This window comes from Neolamprologus brichardi, chromosome 3 (assembly GCF_056152115.1).
Source record: "Neolamprologus brichardi isolate AB-2024 chromosome 3, ASM5615211v1, whole genome shotgun sequence".
NCBI lineage: Eukaryota > Metazoa > Chordata > Actinopteri > Cichliformes > Cichlidae > Neolamprologus > Neolamprologus brichardi.
The window spans coordinates 8,142,845-8,162,012 of NC_142106.1; the positions used below are offsets into that span (position 1 = coordinate 8,142,845).

The following is a 19,168-nucleotide window of genomic DNA, read 5'->3' on the forward strand; positions in this document are numbered from 1 at the left end:
TAAGCGCGTCAGTTTTTGTGTTGCATTTTGTTCATTTGCGCGTATCTACCTCTCGAGTTGGAAAAATCTGAACTCCAGCGTCAATTCGCGCCACGACAACCAATCAGGAGCCTGGTGACGTGGCTCTGTCCTAGGTCAAATGGGCATGTGCAGCCAAAGCCCTTCATACTTCATTCAAAATGGAGGAAAGGCTAATCAACGCCGTAGCAAACCACCCAGAGCTGTACAACACCTGCTGCTTTCTGTACCGAGACAGGAATAAAATGTTGTCATATAGGAATATATTTTAGAAATATATTTTATCTTTTTTTTTTCGCTGATTTTTCTATTGCACAGTACAGCTTTCAACAGTGCACATTGCATTCTGCAGCCTGATTGACAAATCTCCTTCGTGTCATGTCTCCTGCGCTTGCCAAATTGATCATGTTTGGTTTTGATAACCATCACGTCCAATAGAAAAAACAGCACAAAAACATCCATAACTTTGACCCTCATTCGGAAATAGACACCTGCACCGGGGGGAAAAAGGCGCACACAAGTGGCAGGCAGACAAAGAAAAAACGTAGCATAATAATACTTTTACGTTTTAAAATCTACAAAGGTTTGCACTTTGAGAATCAACTTGTGAGAACTGTGACTAATGTTCAGGTGTGTTTGGGAAAAAAAGAGTATAAAGTGTGTGGCAAGGGGCTAGTTATTCTGAGAACCCCTGGCGCAATAAATGAGGGACCACTGTATATACTTTCTCTGTGACTACTGTTTTCTACCTGTTAACATTTAATATTGTCTTGACAGAGCCAAGTGATTCTGCAGCAGAGCCATCACCTGTTGCTTCTCCTGGCTCCCAAGTCCCTGGTCCCTCCACTCCTGCTGCTCCACCCACAGGTATGTAATTGTAGCATCAGATGTACAGCAAGCAGTGATAACTATTTACTCTGTTGGATTCCCTTGTGATTACCTTCACTAAATATCTACAACCATTCTGATTATGTCCTGGGTTTTTTTTTTCAATGTTGAAAATGGAAACATAGTAGCATCCTTCTCATTTCTTTATGTTGTTTTGTGCTGTGTTTTACAGGCCCACAGAGGAGGACAGCTCCGAGGCGGATGAGTGACGGGTCCCGGGACGGTCCATCGGCGGTGGAGCTGGCCATCCTGGTGTCCCTGAAGAGGCCACACCTTCTCCAACGGAGCAGTTCCTCGTCAGCCTTGTTCCTTCTCTGGAGAGCATGCCGCCTCAGACGAGAGCATTAGTGAAATTTCAAATTAATAAAAATTTTTTTGAAAACAGCACAGCTGTGTTAAATTTGGAAACATTGGACCTGAGCAATTAGTAGTTTTCTGATGAGGCAGCAGCTCTCCAGTGCAGAAACAATGGTGTTATTTTTCTCCTCCTTCTCCCTGAGGCTCTTCCACTTTAAGCTGGGTCCTTTTTATTCCTGTCTCTCTGTAAATAGTTATATTTTATATATTTATGTTTAATGTTTTTATGTTTGAGAATTTTAATATTATTTGAAATATTTTTTTTATAATGACTAATGTCTCAGTTCTACTACACAGCAAATGTTGGCACACAACTTGACACATGTAGAATTTATTTCATATTATTCTAATGACAAAATATACTAATACAGTGGGATGCAAAAGTTTGGGTAACCTTGTTCATAGCCATTATTTTCCTGTATAAATAATTGGTTGTTATAATAAAAAATGTCAGTTAAATATATCATATAGGAGTCACACACAGTGATATTTGAGATGTGAAATGAAGTTTATTAGAATTACAGAATGTGTGCAATAATTGTTTAAACAAAATCGAGCAGGTGCATAAATTTGGGCACCACAAAAAAAGAAATGAAATCAATATTTAGTGTATATCAATGTGTGTGTCTCCTATATGATATATGGGGTGCCTTTGTCTGGATGTGCTTCCCATCCAGCAGTAGCGGTTTTTGATACAGGTGACACGGGCGGTAGCCTGGGGCGGCATCGATGTGGGGGCGGCATCACAGGAATCGGCGGGAAAAAAAAATGCTCGTACTCATGCTGCCCCGACATCAGCCAGCTCATGGCATAGGCACCGATCGGTTTTCTATCGCCCATTTGCTGGGAGTAAGGGCGCCCTCCTTTTGCGAGGTGCGCCTGCTGCTTGCGGCACAGGGAGGAGAGGGCGGGTCGGCGGGGGATTCACTGGCTGGCTGGAGCAGCATCTAATTACCAACTCGCAAAATAAAAACAAAACCACAAACACGAAAACACCAGAGATTATCATACAGACTTACACAAATGTGTTTTTTGAAACGTGAAAAGTGAGCGAGAGAGCCCTCGGTGCGCCTAATTGCTGCTGAAGTCAAAGTAAACTTTGGCGTCTCCGCTACATACAGTCCAGTATACAGAAAGAAGAAACGACGAGGCTCCAGTTACAGCAGTGCAAGTAAACAAACAATAAATATAAGAAGAGTAAGACAATAAATATACACAATTTAAAATTTCTAATTTACAGTTTGATGATTTAAAGTCTCACACACAACCCGTGAAAAGGGGAGGGAGACCTGCTGCTTCCAAATAGAGCACATTTCATGCATAATGTTGTAAATCCAAACCCATTATGTATTCATGATTTGAATCCTGGGTTGTGCAAAATCCCAGAAATACACCTTAGACAAAGTGAATCTGTGAACTAAGGTGTAGGTTTATTAGATTATGTTGTGGTGATCCTCGGGTTGGTGGATTTGTGCTCATACTGGAGGGCAAAATTAAAACCAATGGAAGATGGACAAGAAAAGTTGAAAGCCATCAGGTGCTCAGTTTAGAAAAAAGAGAAAAGAAGAGGAGGAGAAACAAGCAAAAGATACAGGTAAGCAGATGTGTCATGTATCCTGAAACAATCAGAATCAGAATACTTTATTAGAGGGAGTGTTCGCCTGGGGTGCCAAACAGGCTAGGACCGCCACTGCCATCCAGAGCTCCACAGCAGAGAGGGAAGTTCCAGCACTCCTGGAATCCCTCTGCGATGGACCGCCAGCCTCCAGGCGAAGGCACAGCCATGAAGTCGTCCACTAGATAGTCCCAGATGGCCGTCACTACCTGGGGGGTGATCTGGCACACCGTGGACACACCGACTCTGAAACTGAACGTGATGGTCCTGAAGGAGTCCCCGGTGGCAAGCTACCTGGACAAAATTGTTCAAAATTAGTATTATGTGTACTGCAGTTACAAAATACATTATTCAAATTCCAAAATACTTTTGTATTTCAGTACTTCAGATTTAAATTACAAAACATAAACCTTACATAAAACATTTTGTAATTATAAGTATAATTACATGATATATATTAGATATAATATAAAACAGTCAGTTGTGTTTTGTTTTAACTTTAACATGTCATAATTTGATTTGTAGCAACTTTTACCCCTACAGTGTGCCAATCACTCATAATTCCTACACATGTCAATCAGGTAGGAATGAAGTAAGTCATTAATAGAAATAAAGAGTTGTATGTTGACATGTAGCCCTTTCCTTGCTTAAATCATTGTTAATATTTTTTTGAAAAGTTAACCTGTGATAAGACATAGCATATCAAGATAGAACACACTAGATAGAACCATATAACTAAAGATGAACCAAACTGTTCACAATTTTATCTAGTGAGTTATATGTGAGTTTTAAGAAAGGCTGGTGAACCCTGTTATAGAGTCTGACAGCTGGAGGATTATATACAAATATTCAACTATACCAGAATTAAACCAGGTCTAAGAAAAAAAAGAAAAAAGGAGTGAGTATTACTACAAAGATTAATCCACAGTGGTCCTCATACCACATATGACACCACAGACATGCTATCATTGCTAGCACTGATAACATAACATAAATCGAATTAAATCAGGACTTGATGAGACCTTTTGATTATCACTAGAAATATTATAAAAAGTCTCCATACGACAGTTTGCTATCAGTAAAGACCGACGGCATTCACTGTTGGCATACCACATCCATGTTAGCAGTGTATAAACGGATAGTTTAGCATATATTAGCACAGGTATCACACAGCGTCGAGGTGCAAATTTGCCCGCGTCAAGTTAGGGGCGTCTGCCGCATTTTTGGTCGTGTCTATCGCGTTCGGTGTGGAAACACAGTTACCCTGACTAAATCAAGCGAAATGCCCCGGGTTGCTCAGTCACTAATTATTGTTACTGTACTTTTATTACAAGTATTGTACTTTAAATGCAACAGGCTGCACTCTGCTTCAGCTCCTGTGTAGAACTGATTATTAAATATCTTCAAACAGCAGCATGTTTTCAGTCTCTTGCCAAATCTTTAAAGACAGTAACACCATTTAAAAAAAAAAAAAAGCTTGTACTTTAGTAACTCCTCATCAATAACTATGGACATCAAGAGAAAACTGTGGAACTGAAAAAAATGTAAGAGAAGAGCTTCAGATCCTGGGTGGGTGAGGACAGAGAAGGATCAGGAGGTTTTTTTTTGTTTGTATGTTTGTTTGTTTTTTTTTTTTGGGGGGGGGGGGGGGGGGGTTCAGATTTGGGAGAAACTTTATATTTGAGTTTGTGATGGTTCTGTCCTCTTTGTGATTACAGGAGCTGCCCTCATATTCAGACCTCAGCACCACCCAGTGACAGCAGACAGATCATCCAACATGTTCACATGTTAACTGCAAAATGAACTGATGAAAACAGTACAAAGGTTAAAGTACCTCATGTGCTGTAGTGAACGCTGCAGCTGTTTTATTGATAAAGTTAAAGACAAAAAAACAAAAGGATTAATCACTCATGTAACTGTGTCACTATATATCAGCATTAACAGGACCTCAGTTTGGTGTTTCACAAAGCTGCTGATCTCAGACCTGCACAGCTTCTGTTTTAAACACTTGATGTACTCAGCTGCATGAAGAGCACGTTTGAGTTTCTTTAACACAAGCCAAATTGCATCCGAGTCCATTCAAACAAGGCAAATGGTGTTGTAACTGCCGTTTTTCCCCTGTCCGCTTCGCTCATGGCCACTTGGAAGTAGCCTGCAGTCAGGTCCAGGGTTGAGAATAACAGCGCATTGCCAAGCGCGTCCAACGACTCTTCGATGCGAGGAAGTGGTTATGCATCTTTGCACATTACTTCGTTCAGCCGCCTGTAATCGCAGCAGAACCGAACACTTCCATCTTTCTTAATAACTACCACCGCAGGTGAGGCCCATGGACTTGAGCTCTCTTTGAGGATCCCCTGGCTAACGAGTTCCTGAACATGCCTCTTAAATTCCTGAAAGAAGAAAGAAGAAAGTTTGACCCTTCGGTGCCTCTGTTTGATAGGGGGTGCCTCGGTAGGGATACTGTGTGTCAAAGTGGTGGTATAGCCATAATCGATTTCACTTGCTGAGAATACGCCTTTGTGTTTGGCTAATAGCTGACAAAGCTTTTGACACTGCAGCTCCGTGAGATCTTGAGTGTTGGCCTGTACAGGGACTGGTAACTGCCTAACCTCGCCCCCTGTCGCTATGCTCTCACCCTGGCCCAGCAGCTTAACCACGAGCGCCCCCTCTCTCTCCTCTACTTGTACAACCTCTTTGGGGAGTACAGCTCGTGGCTTGCTAACAACTGCAAGCCTGGCTCTAGGCATCAACTTGACAGCTCTCTCACTTGTGTTCATCACTCTGAGAGGGATTCTTCCACCACTGGTCGTCGCGAGAGTGTTGGCAACTAACAGTCTCCGCGGCAGCTCTATTTCTCTTGCCGCCTCAGCCAGCACTTGGCACTCAACCCTAGGTGGGACTCTGCAACGGCCCTCCACCACTTTCTCGCTCATCGGGGGAATGATGATGGGTTCCCTGCCAGCCACCTTGACAAACCCAATTTTGCCACCCGGACCCATGTGGGAGGTCTCCTTCCTCGCTCGGGCTATCAACCTACGGACGGTGGCCTCTGTCTCGTCGGGAGTGTAAGGATCCATTTGGATACAACCCCCATCCGCGGTAAAAAGTGCTTCGAGATCTTCTATAACATTCATCCCCACAATACCTGGGAGCCCATTAGCTTTGCCTAGCTGAGGGTGAGTGTCGGTGAGTACAAAAATGCACTTCTTGCCAGCGCATTCAATCTCGGCCTCCAAGCAGCCCAAGACAGGAATATCGAGCCCATTTACTGGTGTGAGCTCGATCCAGTCTGCTGACCTCAGCTCCTGTGGCCCAAAGCAATGGGACTCCGTAATAGCAGTCACATTTGACCCCGTGTCCCAGAGGCAGGTGGTGTTCACTCCCCCTATCTTAAGGTGAACAGTGCGACACTTTCCAAGAGCACTCCTTTTGAGGCTCTCCTCCACCTCTGTCACAAAAAAACTCGGCTGCTTGGCGCCCAATGGTCGGTGTGGTGGGGTGTTTCTTAGCCCCATCCTTGAGTTGGGTCCATGGGGATAGGAGCCAAAGCCCCTGCGTCTAGTTTTTTGGTACAGCGCCGGCTAGTATGGCCGGGTTCCCCACAGCTGTAGCAAATGTATCGCCCTTCACTGTCATTTAGGGGTGTTTGCCTGCGCTGTACACTCTGCTGGCTGCTCCCCCCTTCCCTGCTCTGCAGTGCTAGGTGTTAGGTTTTGTATTGTTCATTGTCATTTGTGCTTAGAAATATTTAACCATATATGCTTAGAGGTGTATAATTAATTGTGTAGTGATAAGATGTGTGATCTTTAGCAGGCTGCAAAGGCTTGGTGTGCATTCCAGAGTGTTCTGGAATCCACACCTACATCCTGGGAGCATGGGAAGAGGTCGTACCTTGTTTTATTGTTTTATGGTAGGATAAACGTGGCTATATCTGTTTTAGGCTAAGTGCCTTTTGTTTAGATGAACTGCTGGACTTCCAAACCAGCAGGTTTAGGGAAGTCATTTATGGGGTCACACTCTGACCCCACACACACACACACACGCACACACACACAAAGGCAAGGTACTCTTTGTGTGTTTGTATACGTCATATATTAATGAATCTCTGCATATTCATGTAACCTCAATAAAAGAGCAGTGTTACGGGGGAGCGGACGAGAGCAACTGGGGTCAAGCGAAGGAACGGCGTTTGTCCGGTTCTCTCCCATGCACGAGAAAGATGAAGAACTTTGCCTACTTCGTGTATTGCTTTGCTGTGTAATTATATTGTCTTCAACGTTCCAGCGAATAGGTTTAAGCTACAAACCTATCACTAGGTATAACTCTTCCTGGCGAGAAGCTAGTTTCTTAATCTCCTCATGGAGCATCTCCATGGTAAGGGGGGATGGTCTATCCTCAACCGGTGCAGTCGCATTCACTGCACCTTTAGATCTAGGCCTATTTTGGGGAACAACAGAGGGTTGAGCCTCTTCTTCCTCAGACCAATCGACTGCTGCTTGCAACATCCCGACAAAGGTTAGGCCTTTCACCTCCTTCAACTCCTTCAACTCCTTCAGTCCTCGGCTGTAAAGGCACACGCGCGCTCAGTACCGCACTCCGCTCGCTCCCAACAGCGCGTGCACGTACTCTCCTCAATATGTCACTTCCTCTTGGCTTATTCAGACAGGCTGCTAAAGACCCTACATGGCTTTTATGGATTAAGGTTTACCAGTAAGGAAAACTAATGCAAATGTGTGTGTGAAATCTAGGAATAAAAGTGGTGCAAATAAGTGTAAGATAATGATTACTCACCTTTCTTGCCTGTGTCCTCTTCAAGGTGTTTGGGCAAATGTTTCCCCGGGGGTCCAGACACCATCTAAAGTTTCCGGGAGAGACCATTGGTAAAGAGAGTGTGGTGAATCTTTTTGTGCTTGGGTTTCTGGGTTTTTATAATATTGGGTTTGGTGTAACATTAAAGTGTGAACTATGTATTAATATGAAAATGTGAAATGTATTTATGTATTTATTTATTCTAATTGATATATTGTATACTGTGGTGGAAGGATGGGATTTAAGAATTTACCTGAGAGTGGAAGAATGGGTTAATCTGTGACAGCTGAACATATTTAAGACTGCCAGTTGTCATTAGAGGTGGATTTTGTGCTGTGAAGAAGCTCGACGAGTTAATTGTTGTAAGGAGAGCTGTATAGCAAATAAATACTTTTGTTCCTCTACACTTGCCTTGGTTCATCTCACTGTGTTTCCAGCCGCTAAGGGCCGCCCAGGAACAAAGGTGGAAAGGCATGCAGCATCAATTTCAGCAAATCCAGCTACAAGTTAATGCTGTAATTGATAAGCCTGATCCACCAGAGGCGCCAGCGCCCCCTAAAACATATGAAGAACAAGAACTTGGATTCAATGGTGAAGACATTCCAATGGCCAGTGGGTCCAGGTCTTTAATTGAACCAAAACGTTTTCCTCTGTCAACAGAAGATGACATTGAACATTTTCTGACTACGTTTGAAAGAATGGCAAATGTGTGTCGATGGCCCAGAGATGAGTGGGCTATTTGTCTGGTTCCCCTGTTGACAGGTAAAGCCCGCACAGCCTACATTCTTATGGATTTAACAGACTCTGAGAATTATGATAAAGTGAAAGAGGCAATTCTGGCAAAATATGAGATCACTGCTGACACCTACAGACGCCGCTTCAGATCTCTGAAAGTTGAACCAGGTGAGACGCCATGTGAACTTTATGTAAGATTGAAAGACCTGTTTTCAAGATGGATTAAACCTGAAAAATCAACTGTAGAAGAAATATCTGAGCAGATAATTCTAGAGCAGTTTTTGAGAATGGTTAACCGAGAGCTGGAGATCTGGATACGTGAGCATGACCTGAAGACGGCAAAGGAAGCAGCTAGCCTCGCAGAGGTTTTCACTTCAGCCAGAAAAGGAAGCAAGAGCACCTCCTTCAGACCCACTACGCCCAACCAAGTAAGTCCATTGGGGGTGAACAGGGTTCTGGTCAAGTTCAGGCTAGAAATCTTTCTAGTTCTAGTCAGCTCCCTTCCCATAGACCTCACAATGTGAAGAAATCCTTTAAGTCTTCAGTTCAGGATATTAAATGTTATCACTGTCATAACTTTGGCCATACACAACAATTTTGCCCTGCCCTTAAGTCAAAACCATCTCTTTTGTGTGCAGTTCCAAGACCAGCCACAGAGCCGGTTGGAAAGAATGCTTGTACTGTCCCTGTTTTAATTAATGGGCGTAAAGAGGAAGCTTTGCTTGACTCTGGGTGCTTCCAAACTCTTGTACACTGTAGCATAATTTCAGGAGAAAAGCTAAGTGGGGTTGGGGCTACAATAAGTTGTGTGCATGGAGATGAACACAGGTACCCCACTGCTGAGGTTTACCTGACAGTGGGAGGTCAAACCTACTTGTTAGTGGTAGCTGTGGTTCCCAGTTTGCCATATTTAGTGATACTTGGTAATGACATCCCCACTCTTTTTGATCTAATACATCAGTCAGTGTATGACCCTCAAGTGAGTGCTGAGAAAGACATTCAAGGCTTAGGTGATGAATCTGGAAGCTCACTTCCTCTAGATATGACAGTTGAGCCATTTAAACCCTGTCATGTAGTCACAAGAGCACAAAGTGCAAATGAAATGATGCAAGAGCTACCCTTTTTTGAGGAGTCTCTCAAAACAGAGCCAGGGAAGATTAGGAAGTCTAGGGCTCAGAAAAGAAGAGAAAAGTTCAAAGGCTCAGGGGAAAAAGGTACAGCATTGTTTCCTAAGCCAAATAACCAGCTTGAGTTTGATGTTCCCTCAGATTTAGGTGCAATTCAAAGAAGCAACCCTACTCTAAAACCCTGGTTTGAGAAGGTAACAGAGGTAGAGGGGGCTAGTCAAGGTCAGGTAAGCTGTCTTGCAGACACTGTTTACCTAATTAAAGGAGGCATCTTGTACCAGAGAAAGGGGAAGTGCGAAGCTGTAGCACTCCCACAACAGTTCAGGAACAAAGTTATGGATTTGGGTCATTTAATTCCATGGGCAGGTCATATGAGTCGCCTTGAGGCGACTTTTGTTGTGATTTGGCGCTATATAAATAAAATTGAATTGAATTGAATTGAATATGGCTTTTCACCAAACACTGAATAGGATCAGCAGCCGTTTTGTTTGGCCAGGGATGTATGTCCAGGTTTCTGAGTTTTGCCGTTCCTGTGAAAAATGTCAGTTGACCTCAGGCAAAGGAGTAGCGCGAACCCAGTTGCAACCACTGCCAATTATTGAAACACCCTTTGAGAGGCTAGGCATGGATATCGTGGGCCCTTTAGAGAGGAGTTCCACAGGTCATCGCTACATATTAGTCATATGTGACTATGCAACACGGTTTCCTGAGGCCTTCCCACTCAGATCAATTAAAGCTCGTCACATTGCTAATTGTCTTCTGCAGCTTTTCTCTAGGGTAGGCATAACAAGAGAAATTCTGACGGATTGTGGAACAAACTTTCTATCCAAGTTGTTGCAGCAGGTTTATAAGCTGTTAGGGATAAAGGGACTTAAGATTACCTCGTATCACCCCCTAAATGGACGGGCTACTGGAGAGATACAACAAGACTCTCAAAAGTATGCTGCGCAAGTTTGTCTCTGACACAGGTGCTGACTGGGATCAATGGCTGCCATACCTTCTGTTTGCCTACCGGGAGGTCCCGCAGGTTTGTACTGGCTTCTCGCCTTTTGAACTTTTGTACGATCGCCAAGTGAGAGGCCCCCTGGATCTGCCTAAGGACTGCTGGGAGGACCCCAAAGCAGAGGGTGAAAACATTGCAGCCTACGTAATTAACATGAGAGAGAGATTGGAGCAAATGGCATCATTGATGCAAGACAACATGAAAGCTGCACATCAAAAGACTTGGTATGATCAGAGGGCCAGGGATAGGGTCTTCCTTCCAGGTCAGAAAGTACTGTTATTGCTTCCCACCAGTAATAATAAGCTGCTGACAAAATGGCATGGACCATACGAGATTGTCAGACAAGTGAGTAAAGTCACTTATGAGCTGAATATGCCAGAAAGAGTTAAAAAATATCAGACATTTCACATGAACTTGTTGAAGGAAAAAAGATGAAAAGGTTGATAACACATTATATGCAGTAAACGCACTGCCCAAGTGTCCCCTCTCCCCACCAGTGTTGGTCAAGTTACTTGAAAAAAGTAATCAGTAACTAATTACTGATTACTTCCCCAAAAAAGTAATCCAGTTACTTTACTGATTACTTATTTTCAAAAGTAATTAATTACTTAGTTACTTAGCTACTTTTTATAAACACGATTTACAACCTGAATAGGTGATAAAGCGATAGATCGTTCAGCCCAATTCTACTTTTTCTGTCAGACCCAGGATCCCCGAGCAGCTATGAATTATATTATTATTGTATGTATATTTGGTGTTGCTGTCCTTCTCCCTGTTTGCACGTGTGTGTGTGTGTGTATATCTATTTCTGCGGGCGCCTTCAGGCCTGGTGGGTGTGGCCCTGCTGGCGGACTGGTCACACCCGAAGCCACACACCTGCTGCTGATCAGGCCTCGTCGGGGGAGCTACTTAGGAGAGTCTTGGAGCTCCCACTGACGCGGGATCATTGCGTGAGACTCCACGTTAGTCACCCAGTTTAGGGTTAGTCGTTTATTGCATGCCTGCTATTGTTAAGTGTCCTGACAGCTGCCACTATTGTTTCCCGCAGGAGGAGCGTGGGAGGCTCAAAGAGCAGCGAGCACCGGGAGTGCAGACACGGAGCAGAGAGCACAAGGAGGACACGACACGGGAGTCTTGAGAAACACGGGGATTTATTGTTGTTTTGCACCATACACTGTAAATAAACACACTGTTCGCACACAGAGCACCGCGCCTGGGTCCTCCTTCCCTACACCCCCACGGTCTGCCTGTCAAACTGTGACATTTTCTGCATAATCCATCATACAAAATGTAATCAAATGGAAAAGTCTCTTTTTAAAACTTGTTTTATTAGTTTTAATCTTTTAACTTTATGCATCAAGCAAAAATTTAATTATATGCAACATTCTCTGACTGGAAGAAATTTGTTTAATATTTAAACCTATTTTCTGCACATTCCAGCACATAAAATATTTTTTTGTGTGTGTTTACACTCACTCTTTCAAATAGATGCAATGATATAGATGCTCTATTTTTACCTGTAAAGCAGGAGTGAGGTAGGCGGAGGTTTACCCTGGTGCAGGTGTGCCGCAGCGGTCAGTGGAAGAATCTGCGAGTTTCTCTGTGAGTTTCCCATTACGTCGTAGCTACTCGGTGCTTGCTCGGAAGTTTAGGGTTTTTTCGCTGTAAAAATAAGTTTTCTTCCCACGCACAGTGCTAATGGACGCTAATGTTTTTATCACTTTTTATGGAATCAAACTCAAAGTAAGGTCAGTACTTCCACGCTTTAAACGCTGCACGCTCATACTCTCTCCCGCACTCGATATATAATCCACTGTTGAGCTGCACACAGCTGTTGTCACGAACGTCGCGTCACTGTCATGAGACATTCTCGCAAAAAAATCACGGTTTTAGTAACGCAGTAACGCAGCGTTCCTACGGGAATGTAACGGTAATCTAATTATTGTTTTTGCAATAGTAATCCCTTACTTTACTCGTTACTTGAAAAAAAGTAATCGGATTACAGTAACGCGTTACTGCCCATCTCTGGTTACATCATATTCTATGAGGATGTTATGTGTTTGTAGACTTTCTGCCCAGTTTGGACCATTTAGCAGAAGTCAGCCTGTTTAAGGCTCTGGTATCTATTCTGTATGACTTAAAGCAGTTATGACATGGTCTGATTTTCTCACCCAATAAAATAATATCTAATATATCAGTCTACTCTTCATTCTATCAGAAACAGTTATCACAGCTCGTATATTTTCTTTTTACACATATATGTAAGCATTGAGCCACATTTAGTAATGCCAACATATTAAACGAACAATATTTGTCTCTCATATATAATTCAATTCAATTCAATTCAATTCAATTCAATTTTATTTATATAGCGCCAAATCACAACAAATGTCGCCTCAAGGCGCTTCATAGATACAGAGAAAAGCCCAACAATCATATGACCCCCTATGAGCAAGCACTTTGGCGACAGTGGGAAGGAAAAACTCCCTTTTAACAGGAAGAAACCTCCGGCAGAACCAGGCTCAGGGAGGGGCGGCCATCTGCTGCGACCGGTTGGGGTGAGAGAAGATAATACACACTGTCAAAGATGTCTTTGAGTGAAGATTTAAGGTGATAGGAAATTTGAATAAATGCAACTTGAATCTTTACTAAAGTTCAGTGAATGACACAGAGTTCAAGCTTACTGCTGTAATATATCATAATAATCTGACAATAACTATAATTTTGGCCCTATTATATTTACTTTAACACAGTGAGATGACTTTAGTCTCATAAACAACATTAGCTAATTGTTATTTACTAACTAATCTTGAAATGACTTTTCAGTACAGAAATGAAGCCCAACAATCATGTTTACAGTCCTGTGGTTTCAGCCTCAGGTACTCAACAAATCAAAGTGATCTCATAAAAAAATTAATGAACAAAAAAAACATTTTTTCTCCCTCACTTAGTCAGACAATGCTGTATGAAACGTTTCTCGTGGCTAGTATTATTGTTTCTAGGCAACCTGAGCAGCGCAACGAAGGCCAGATCGTCCCATTTCACAAGCCTCTCACTTCCGCACTTCTCGTACTTCGTAGTACCTGCTGTATGTAGTCCGTGAACTACGCACAGGGCTGGACAAAAAATCGGCCCGGGCATTTTGACTAGAGACCGGCCCACCAAAAGAGTGACGTCATTCAGGGGTAAAACCGCAAAGGATTCTGGGAACTTGTGGCAAGCGGTACTAGCGCATGCAGGCTTTCAATTGAACTCAGTTACACAGCGATAAAAAGAAACACAAAAAAGGGCAAGAAACTGTTGTATTATTAACTGCAATAGCCGGTGTTGTGCCAAAAACTGATTGTCTGCCAAAAACTGATTTCCGGTATTTGCCAAAAACTGATTGCTCGTATTTAAATTGCTATAAGTAACTTGTTGGGCTATAATATGTGAAACATATGTCAAATGCATCCCTCATGGATGACATAAAGTCATATTGAGCTACAAACAACATTAGTGTAACAAGGTAGAAGCCGCAATCAGTCTTTGGCAGTGACTTTTATATAACCTTTATTTATGCAGTTAAAAAAAAGTCTAATTAACATTAAAAATGTCTTTTGTAAGAAGTAGTTGGACAGCAGAAATGGCTCAAATATTACAATAGTTCTGGGAAAATATTTAAAGTGGGGATAAAGGACCGGATTGGTTATAATGTAAGTACAATAACACAGAGTTGTAAAGATACTTGAAAAAACAGCTAATTTTTTAATTCCATATATAGCCCCTTTGTAAACGCTGTTCACCGAAGTCTATTTACCAACATAGATATTACACATAAAAAATACACGCAAACATTGGAAATCACTTTTTGGCACAACACCTGTTGCATGACAGCCACGGGGAGCCGACGGGTAAAGAGATCGGTTGTTATCGGATTACGTCGTGGAAATTGTTTAAGCCATGTTTCCGAAGTAACAAAGAGCCGATGGATGGCCTATAAGATTGCTAAACAAGGGGGAGGGTGCATCCGACCTCCTCGGCTGTAATTGGTCCAGCCCAGAGTCGATCATGACCAATTGGCCAATCCAACACCTTTCATTATTTATACCCTTCCAAAAAAAAATAAAAAAATCGATCGCCCATGAAAACAAAATATCGCCAGCGGCCCACCGGGCAAATGCCCGGTATGCTCTCATCCATCAGTCACCATGTGGACATTTTTCTGTCACACTTTGAAGCTGATGGACGTTTTGTGTCTGCACTAAGTACGTTTTCACCAGCTATGGCACCGGCAGGATTCACTTTCACAGACTCACAACCACCAGCTTCACCCCTCCCCTCCAGCTGTAGGCTTTAACATTGAGTTTCCCCACACATGTTTACAGACGAGTTAGAGAGCAAGAGAAGAAGAGACGGATTCATAAATGTCTTTGTTTCTGCTCTAACCTTACCCAAACAATGCTGCTCTACAACTCTAGACTACCAGCCACAAAGACAACAGCTGGAGAAACATCTGTCTACCTCTGACATCCACCAGCTCATCCATACAACAAACACACATCAACAACCAGGAAGCAGCTTCATCTGTCTGTATGCCCGATGGCCAGTCCAGCTATGACTATGCATACTACGAAGCGTGCGGTCGCTGGATTGGGACACAGCCACAGAGGGGGGTATCACTCCCTCCAGTTAATACACGCAGTGGCGGTCCTAGCCTGTTTGGCGCCCTGGGCGAACACTCCCTCTGGCGCCCCCCCCCCCCCCTCCCCCCAACACACACACACACAGACAAAGCATATTAAGGATTGTACATTAACATAAAGCTGTTGTATACACACATATGAAGGGAGAGAGAGTATGCATAGTATGCACATGGTCACCAAACAGCCATCATAATTCCTCATACAATGAGAACAGGACAAATGAACAACTGACAATGACTAATTAATATTAAAATCTGTAACATAATGTATTGTTTGGAGTTTAGTCTGTTACTGTTACTATTTTTACCATTTCTTCTTGGACCAACTGTAACGCACATAATTTCCGTAGCGATTAACAAAGTATTCTGATTCTGATTGTTTCAGGATGACCTGCCATTATCCAATCACACACCTGCTTACCTGCATCTTTTGCTCGTTTCTCCTCCTCTTCTTTTCTCTTTTTCTCTAAACTGAGCACCTGATGGCTTTGAACTTTTCTTGTCCATCTTCCATTGGTTTTAATTTTGCACTCATCCCACCCAACACCCATCCTTCAACCCAAGGATCACCACAACATGATCTAACACACCTACACCTTAGTTCACAGATTCACTTTGTCTAAGGTGCATTTCTGAGATTTCACACAACCCAGGATTCAAATCATCATTATATATATAATACATAATGGGCTTGGATTTACAACATTATGAATGAAATGTGCTCTATTTGGAAGCAGCAGGCCCCACTCCCCTTTCGACGGCTTGTGTGTGTGAGATTTTAAAATATTAAACTGTAAATTATAAATTGTTATTGATCCCTTTAAACCGAGTCCTGTATATTTATTTTCTTACTCTTCTTATATATATTGTTTGTTTACTTGCACTGCTGTAACTGGGGCCTCGTCGTCTCGTCTCTCTATATACTGGACTGTATGTAGCGGAGATGACAATAAAGTTTACTTTGACTTCATCAGCGAGCAGGCGCACCGAGGGCTCTCGCGCTCACTTTACGTGTATAGAATTTCGAAAAAACATCGGTGCAAATTATAAGTCTGTATCATGATGTCTGGTGTTTTCGTGTTTGTTGTTTTGTTTTTATTTTGTTTTATTTTGCGAGTTGGTTAGATGCTGCTCCAGCCAGCCAGAGACTATCCCGCCGCCCCGCCCTCTCCTCCCTGTGTCGCAAGCAGCAGGCGCACCTCGCAAACGGAGGGCGTCCTTACTCCCAGCAAATGGGCGATAGAAAACCGATTGGTGCCTATGCCATTCCCAATATGCGCTGGCTGACGTTGGGGCAGCAAGAGTACGAGCATTTTTTTTTTCTTTTTTTTTTTCTGCCCGTGATGCCGCCCCCCACCAAGATGCCGCCCGTGTCGCCCGTATCTAAAACCGCTACTGAATACACGACACCACGGTTCTTCATTCACAGATGGATTTATTCTTCCGTCACACTTCTTCTCAGAAACACCATAAAATCCACCGTCAAACTGTTATTACATAAAAGTACAGAAGGACCAAACATAAACATTACAAATAAACATTTAAACCCAAGTTAACAAATACGCGATAAACAAACACAGTTAACATACCTCGCTGGCTGCACGTAACCGTGAGGGAATGAGTCCGCTTCAGGAACAAAAACTTAACAAAAATAATTCCCAATTTCTTCTTATTCTTCTTCGCAGCTTTACCTTAAACTGCTTATTTATTCCTTCTTCTGACTTAGTTAACTTATTAACTTAGCTTCTTTGCACATGCTTTTGACCTCCCTTTACGTCAGGGGAAGAAGAAGAACGGGGGGGGGGGGGGGGGGGCAGAGGGAGTGTTCGCCCAGGGCACCAAACAGGCCAGCTCAGAGGTCTGACGCTTTCTGGAAACAGTGACATGCAGCTGCGATGAGCTGCACACGCCGCCTCTTTTAGCTCCTCCCACAGAGGGGAGGCTGTTGTTGAAGTTCTTAAATTCATCCTCATTTTCTTGTCGGTTCCTTTTTTGGGGTGAGCGCGTGGATATCTGTGACAGCACGTGAATTTCACGAGGACAATATCTGCAATCACTTTGAAACAGGTTCGTTTGCACCTGAAAAAGAATATGATAACTTGAACATTCATTTCGAAGCATTTTAACTCTTGACTTCTTTTTCCTTTCGTAGTTTAAATATTGTTGATGCTTGTTTCTCGTCTCGTGTATCTTCAGCCATGCTTTGACCTACGACTTTCATCCGTCCCCTGACGGAGCTCCTAAATCAAACTACCCGTGTGTCACATTAATGTTCTTTCTCTTTCTTTTCTTTTTCTTTTTTTTCTATTTCTTCTCAGGATGTCAAGCAGCACTCAGAAGCACCGCACCTTCGTCAGCGAGCCCATGGCAGGGAAACCGGTGACGGCGGTGCCAGGAATCGGACCTACTCTGGGGAGGGAGCTGAACAGGGAAGGCATCAGCAAGGTGCGCAAAACACACACACACACAAAAAGCAGAATTTGGTTTTTTGGACATGAACGACTTTAATGAACTATAAATGCCTGTGACAGGGGAGCGCGCCTGTCACCTGTCAGGCAGAAGATCCCAAACAGATTTCTGCATTTCACCTTCATGCTGTGTTTTTCTTACATTTATAGCGTACATATTATTTATAAATGCATAAGTTTGAACCTCTCTCTCACACAACGTCAGTCTGACTTTTGCTGTTTTTAACTTGATTTTTGCTATTCTTTGTTTATATCCCTGTTGTAAATATATAATCATGTGAATTCCTGAACTCTCTCCTGAAGCTGTCAGAGGAGCTGATGTGTTTGTTCATGTGTGGTATTTTCTGTGTGTCAGACTTTAGGTTTTGTTTTCCTGCTTCGTGAACTTTGTCATAGGTTTCACTTTCCTCTGAAATGCCTCCTTTGCGCCTCACATCGGTCATATCCTGCTCCTGTTTGCACTTATTTCTCTCTCATGTCTTCAGTTTTGTCTTGTCCTGTCCTGTAAACCAATCTTCTTGACTCCCTCAGTCTCCAGCCTCTGTTTGTCTCAGTGATTGTAAGTGGTCATTACAGCTCAGCTTCCTTTTTAAAGCTGTCTGATTGGATGGTGTGTTTCTCGTGTTTTCAGGCCTCTGGCCTCCTCGGTCACTACCTGACGCATGACCGAAACCCGCAGAGCTTCAATCAATGGGTCAAACGCAGCAGTGGAGCGAACAGTCACCAGGCCAACGCCTGCACCCAGGCTATGAAGGAGTGGACAGACAACAATCTGTGAGGACCTTCCCCCTTTACCTGAGAGGCACCTCTCAGCTTATCATGTGCTGAGCATGAATAAAACATAAATAAAAGTTTGTGTGCCGGAGCTTCGTTTGTGTGTGTGGATCTGTGTTTGTTAAAAACTTTGTTTTTAATGACTCGCTTGCACTGGCTCAGTCTAACAGACGCCTGAAGGATGATGCGACTCACATCCGGTGAAGCGCCGCTCTCCTGTGGCCATTTTTGGTACTGCAGATAAATGCTGAGAGGTAATAAATGACAATCATAGTTTAGGAAGCAGGTCAAGGTGTTTGTTTGACCTTCATGATGATAGCAAGGGGAAGGGGGGGGGGGCAGACTGAGTCTTTGAAACACGATGGAGTCACCGATCAGGACTCTGTTAAGCCCCGCCCCTCATTGCCCAGCCACCCAGAGTCACAGAGGAGAGCACAGTCAGTTTGAGCTGCGTCACGTTTCCACAATCAGCCTGCCAGGACATTAGAGAAGAAGTCCAGCACATTCACGATGCTTTTTTTTTTTTTTTAACACTTTCTCTTTATTGATTTTCATCTTATTTTACATACAGAACTAAAGAGGGCAAGGGAAACCAACACATTCACATATGTTCACATATTCCAAAATACACAACGGCTTGTTTTACTTACACATATTACATATTACACAGGTGCATGTTCCATTCAAACA

At 43.1% G+C, this 19,168-nt stretch overlaps 1 protein-coding gene and 1 long non-coding RNA gene across 3 annotated transcripts; one reads left to right on the plus strand and one right to left on the minus strand.

Moving 5' to 3' along the window:
• Window positions 1–1,639: 1,639 nt before the first annotated feature.
• LOC148103357 (uncharacterized) lies at window positions 1,640–17,002 on the minus strand. Of its 2 annotated transcripts, none has more exons than XR_015718629.1 (3): window positions 16,826–17,002; window positions 7,670–7,733; window positions 1,640–3,168 (listed from the first exon to the last, which is right to left on the minus strand). It is a non-coding gene; the product is annotated as an uncharacterized LOC148103357 (long non-coding RNA). The 2 variants fall into 2 exon arrangements; XR_015718630.1 differs by having other exon boundaries at window positions 1,640–3,172.
• Window positions 17,003–17,148: 146 nt separating this feature from the next.
• LOC148103358 (barrier-to-autointegration factor-like protein) lies at window positions 17,149–18,569 on the plus strand. Its single transcript, XM_087839111.1, has 3 exons — window positions 17,149–17,303; window positions 17,555–17,681; window positions 18,336–18,569. Exons 2-3 carry the CDS (start codon window positions 17,556–17,558, stop codon window positions 18,480–18,482), a joined length of 273 nt encoding a protein of 90 aa, XP_087695237.1. The 5' UTR covers window positions 17,149–17,303; window position 17,555; the 3' UTR covers window positions 18,483–18,569.
• Window positions 18,570–19,168: the final 599 nt, after the last annotated feature.

Coding starts and splice junctions, on each gene's coding strand:
- LOC148103358 (XM_087839111.1), top strand. CDS start 17,556: ATGTCAAGCAGCACTCAGAAGCACCGCACCTTCGTCAGCGAGCCCATG. Junction 17,682..18,335: donor ACAGGGAAGGCATCAGCAAG/GTGCGCAAAACA, acceptor TCGTGTTTTCAG/GCCTCTGGCCTCCTCGGTCA.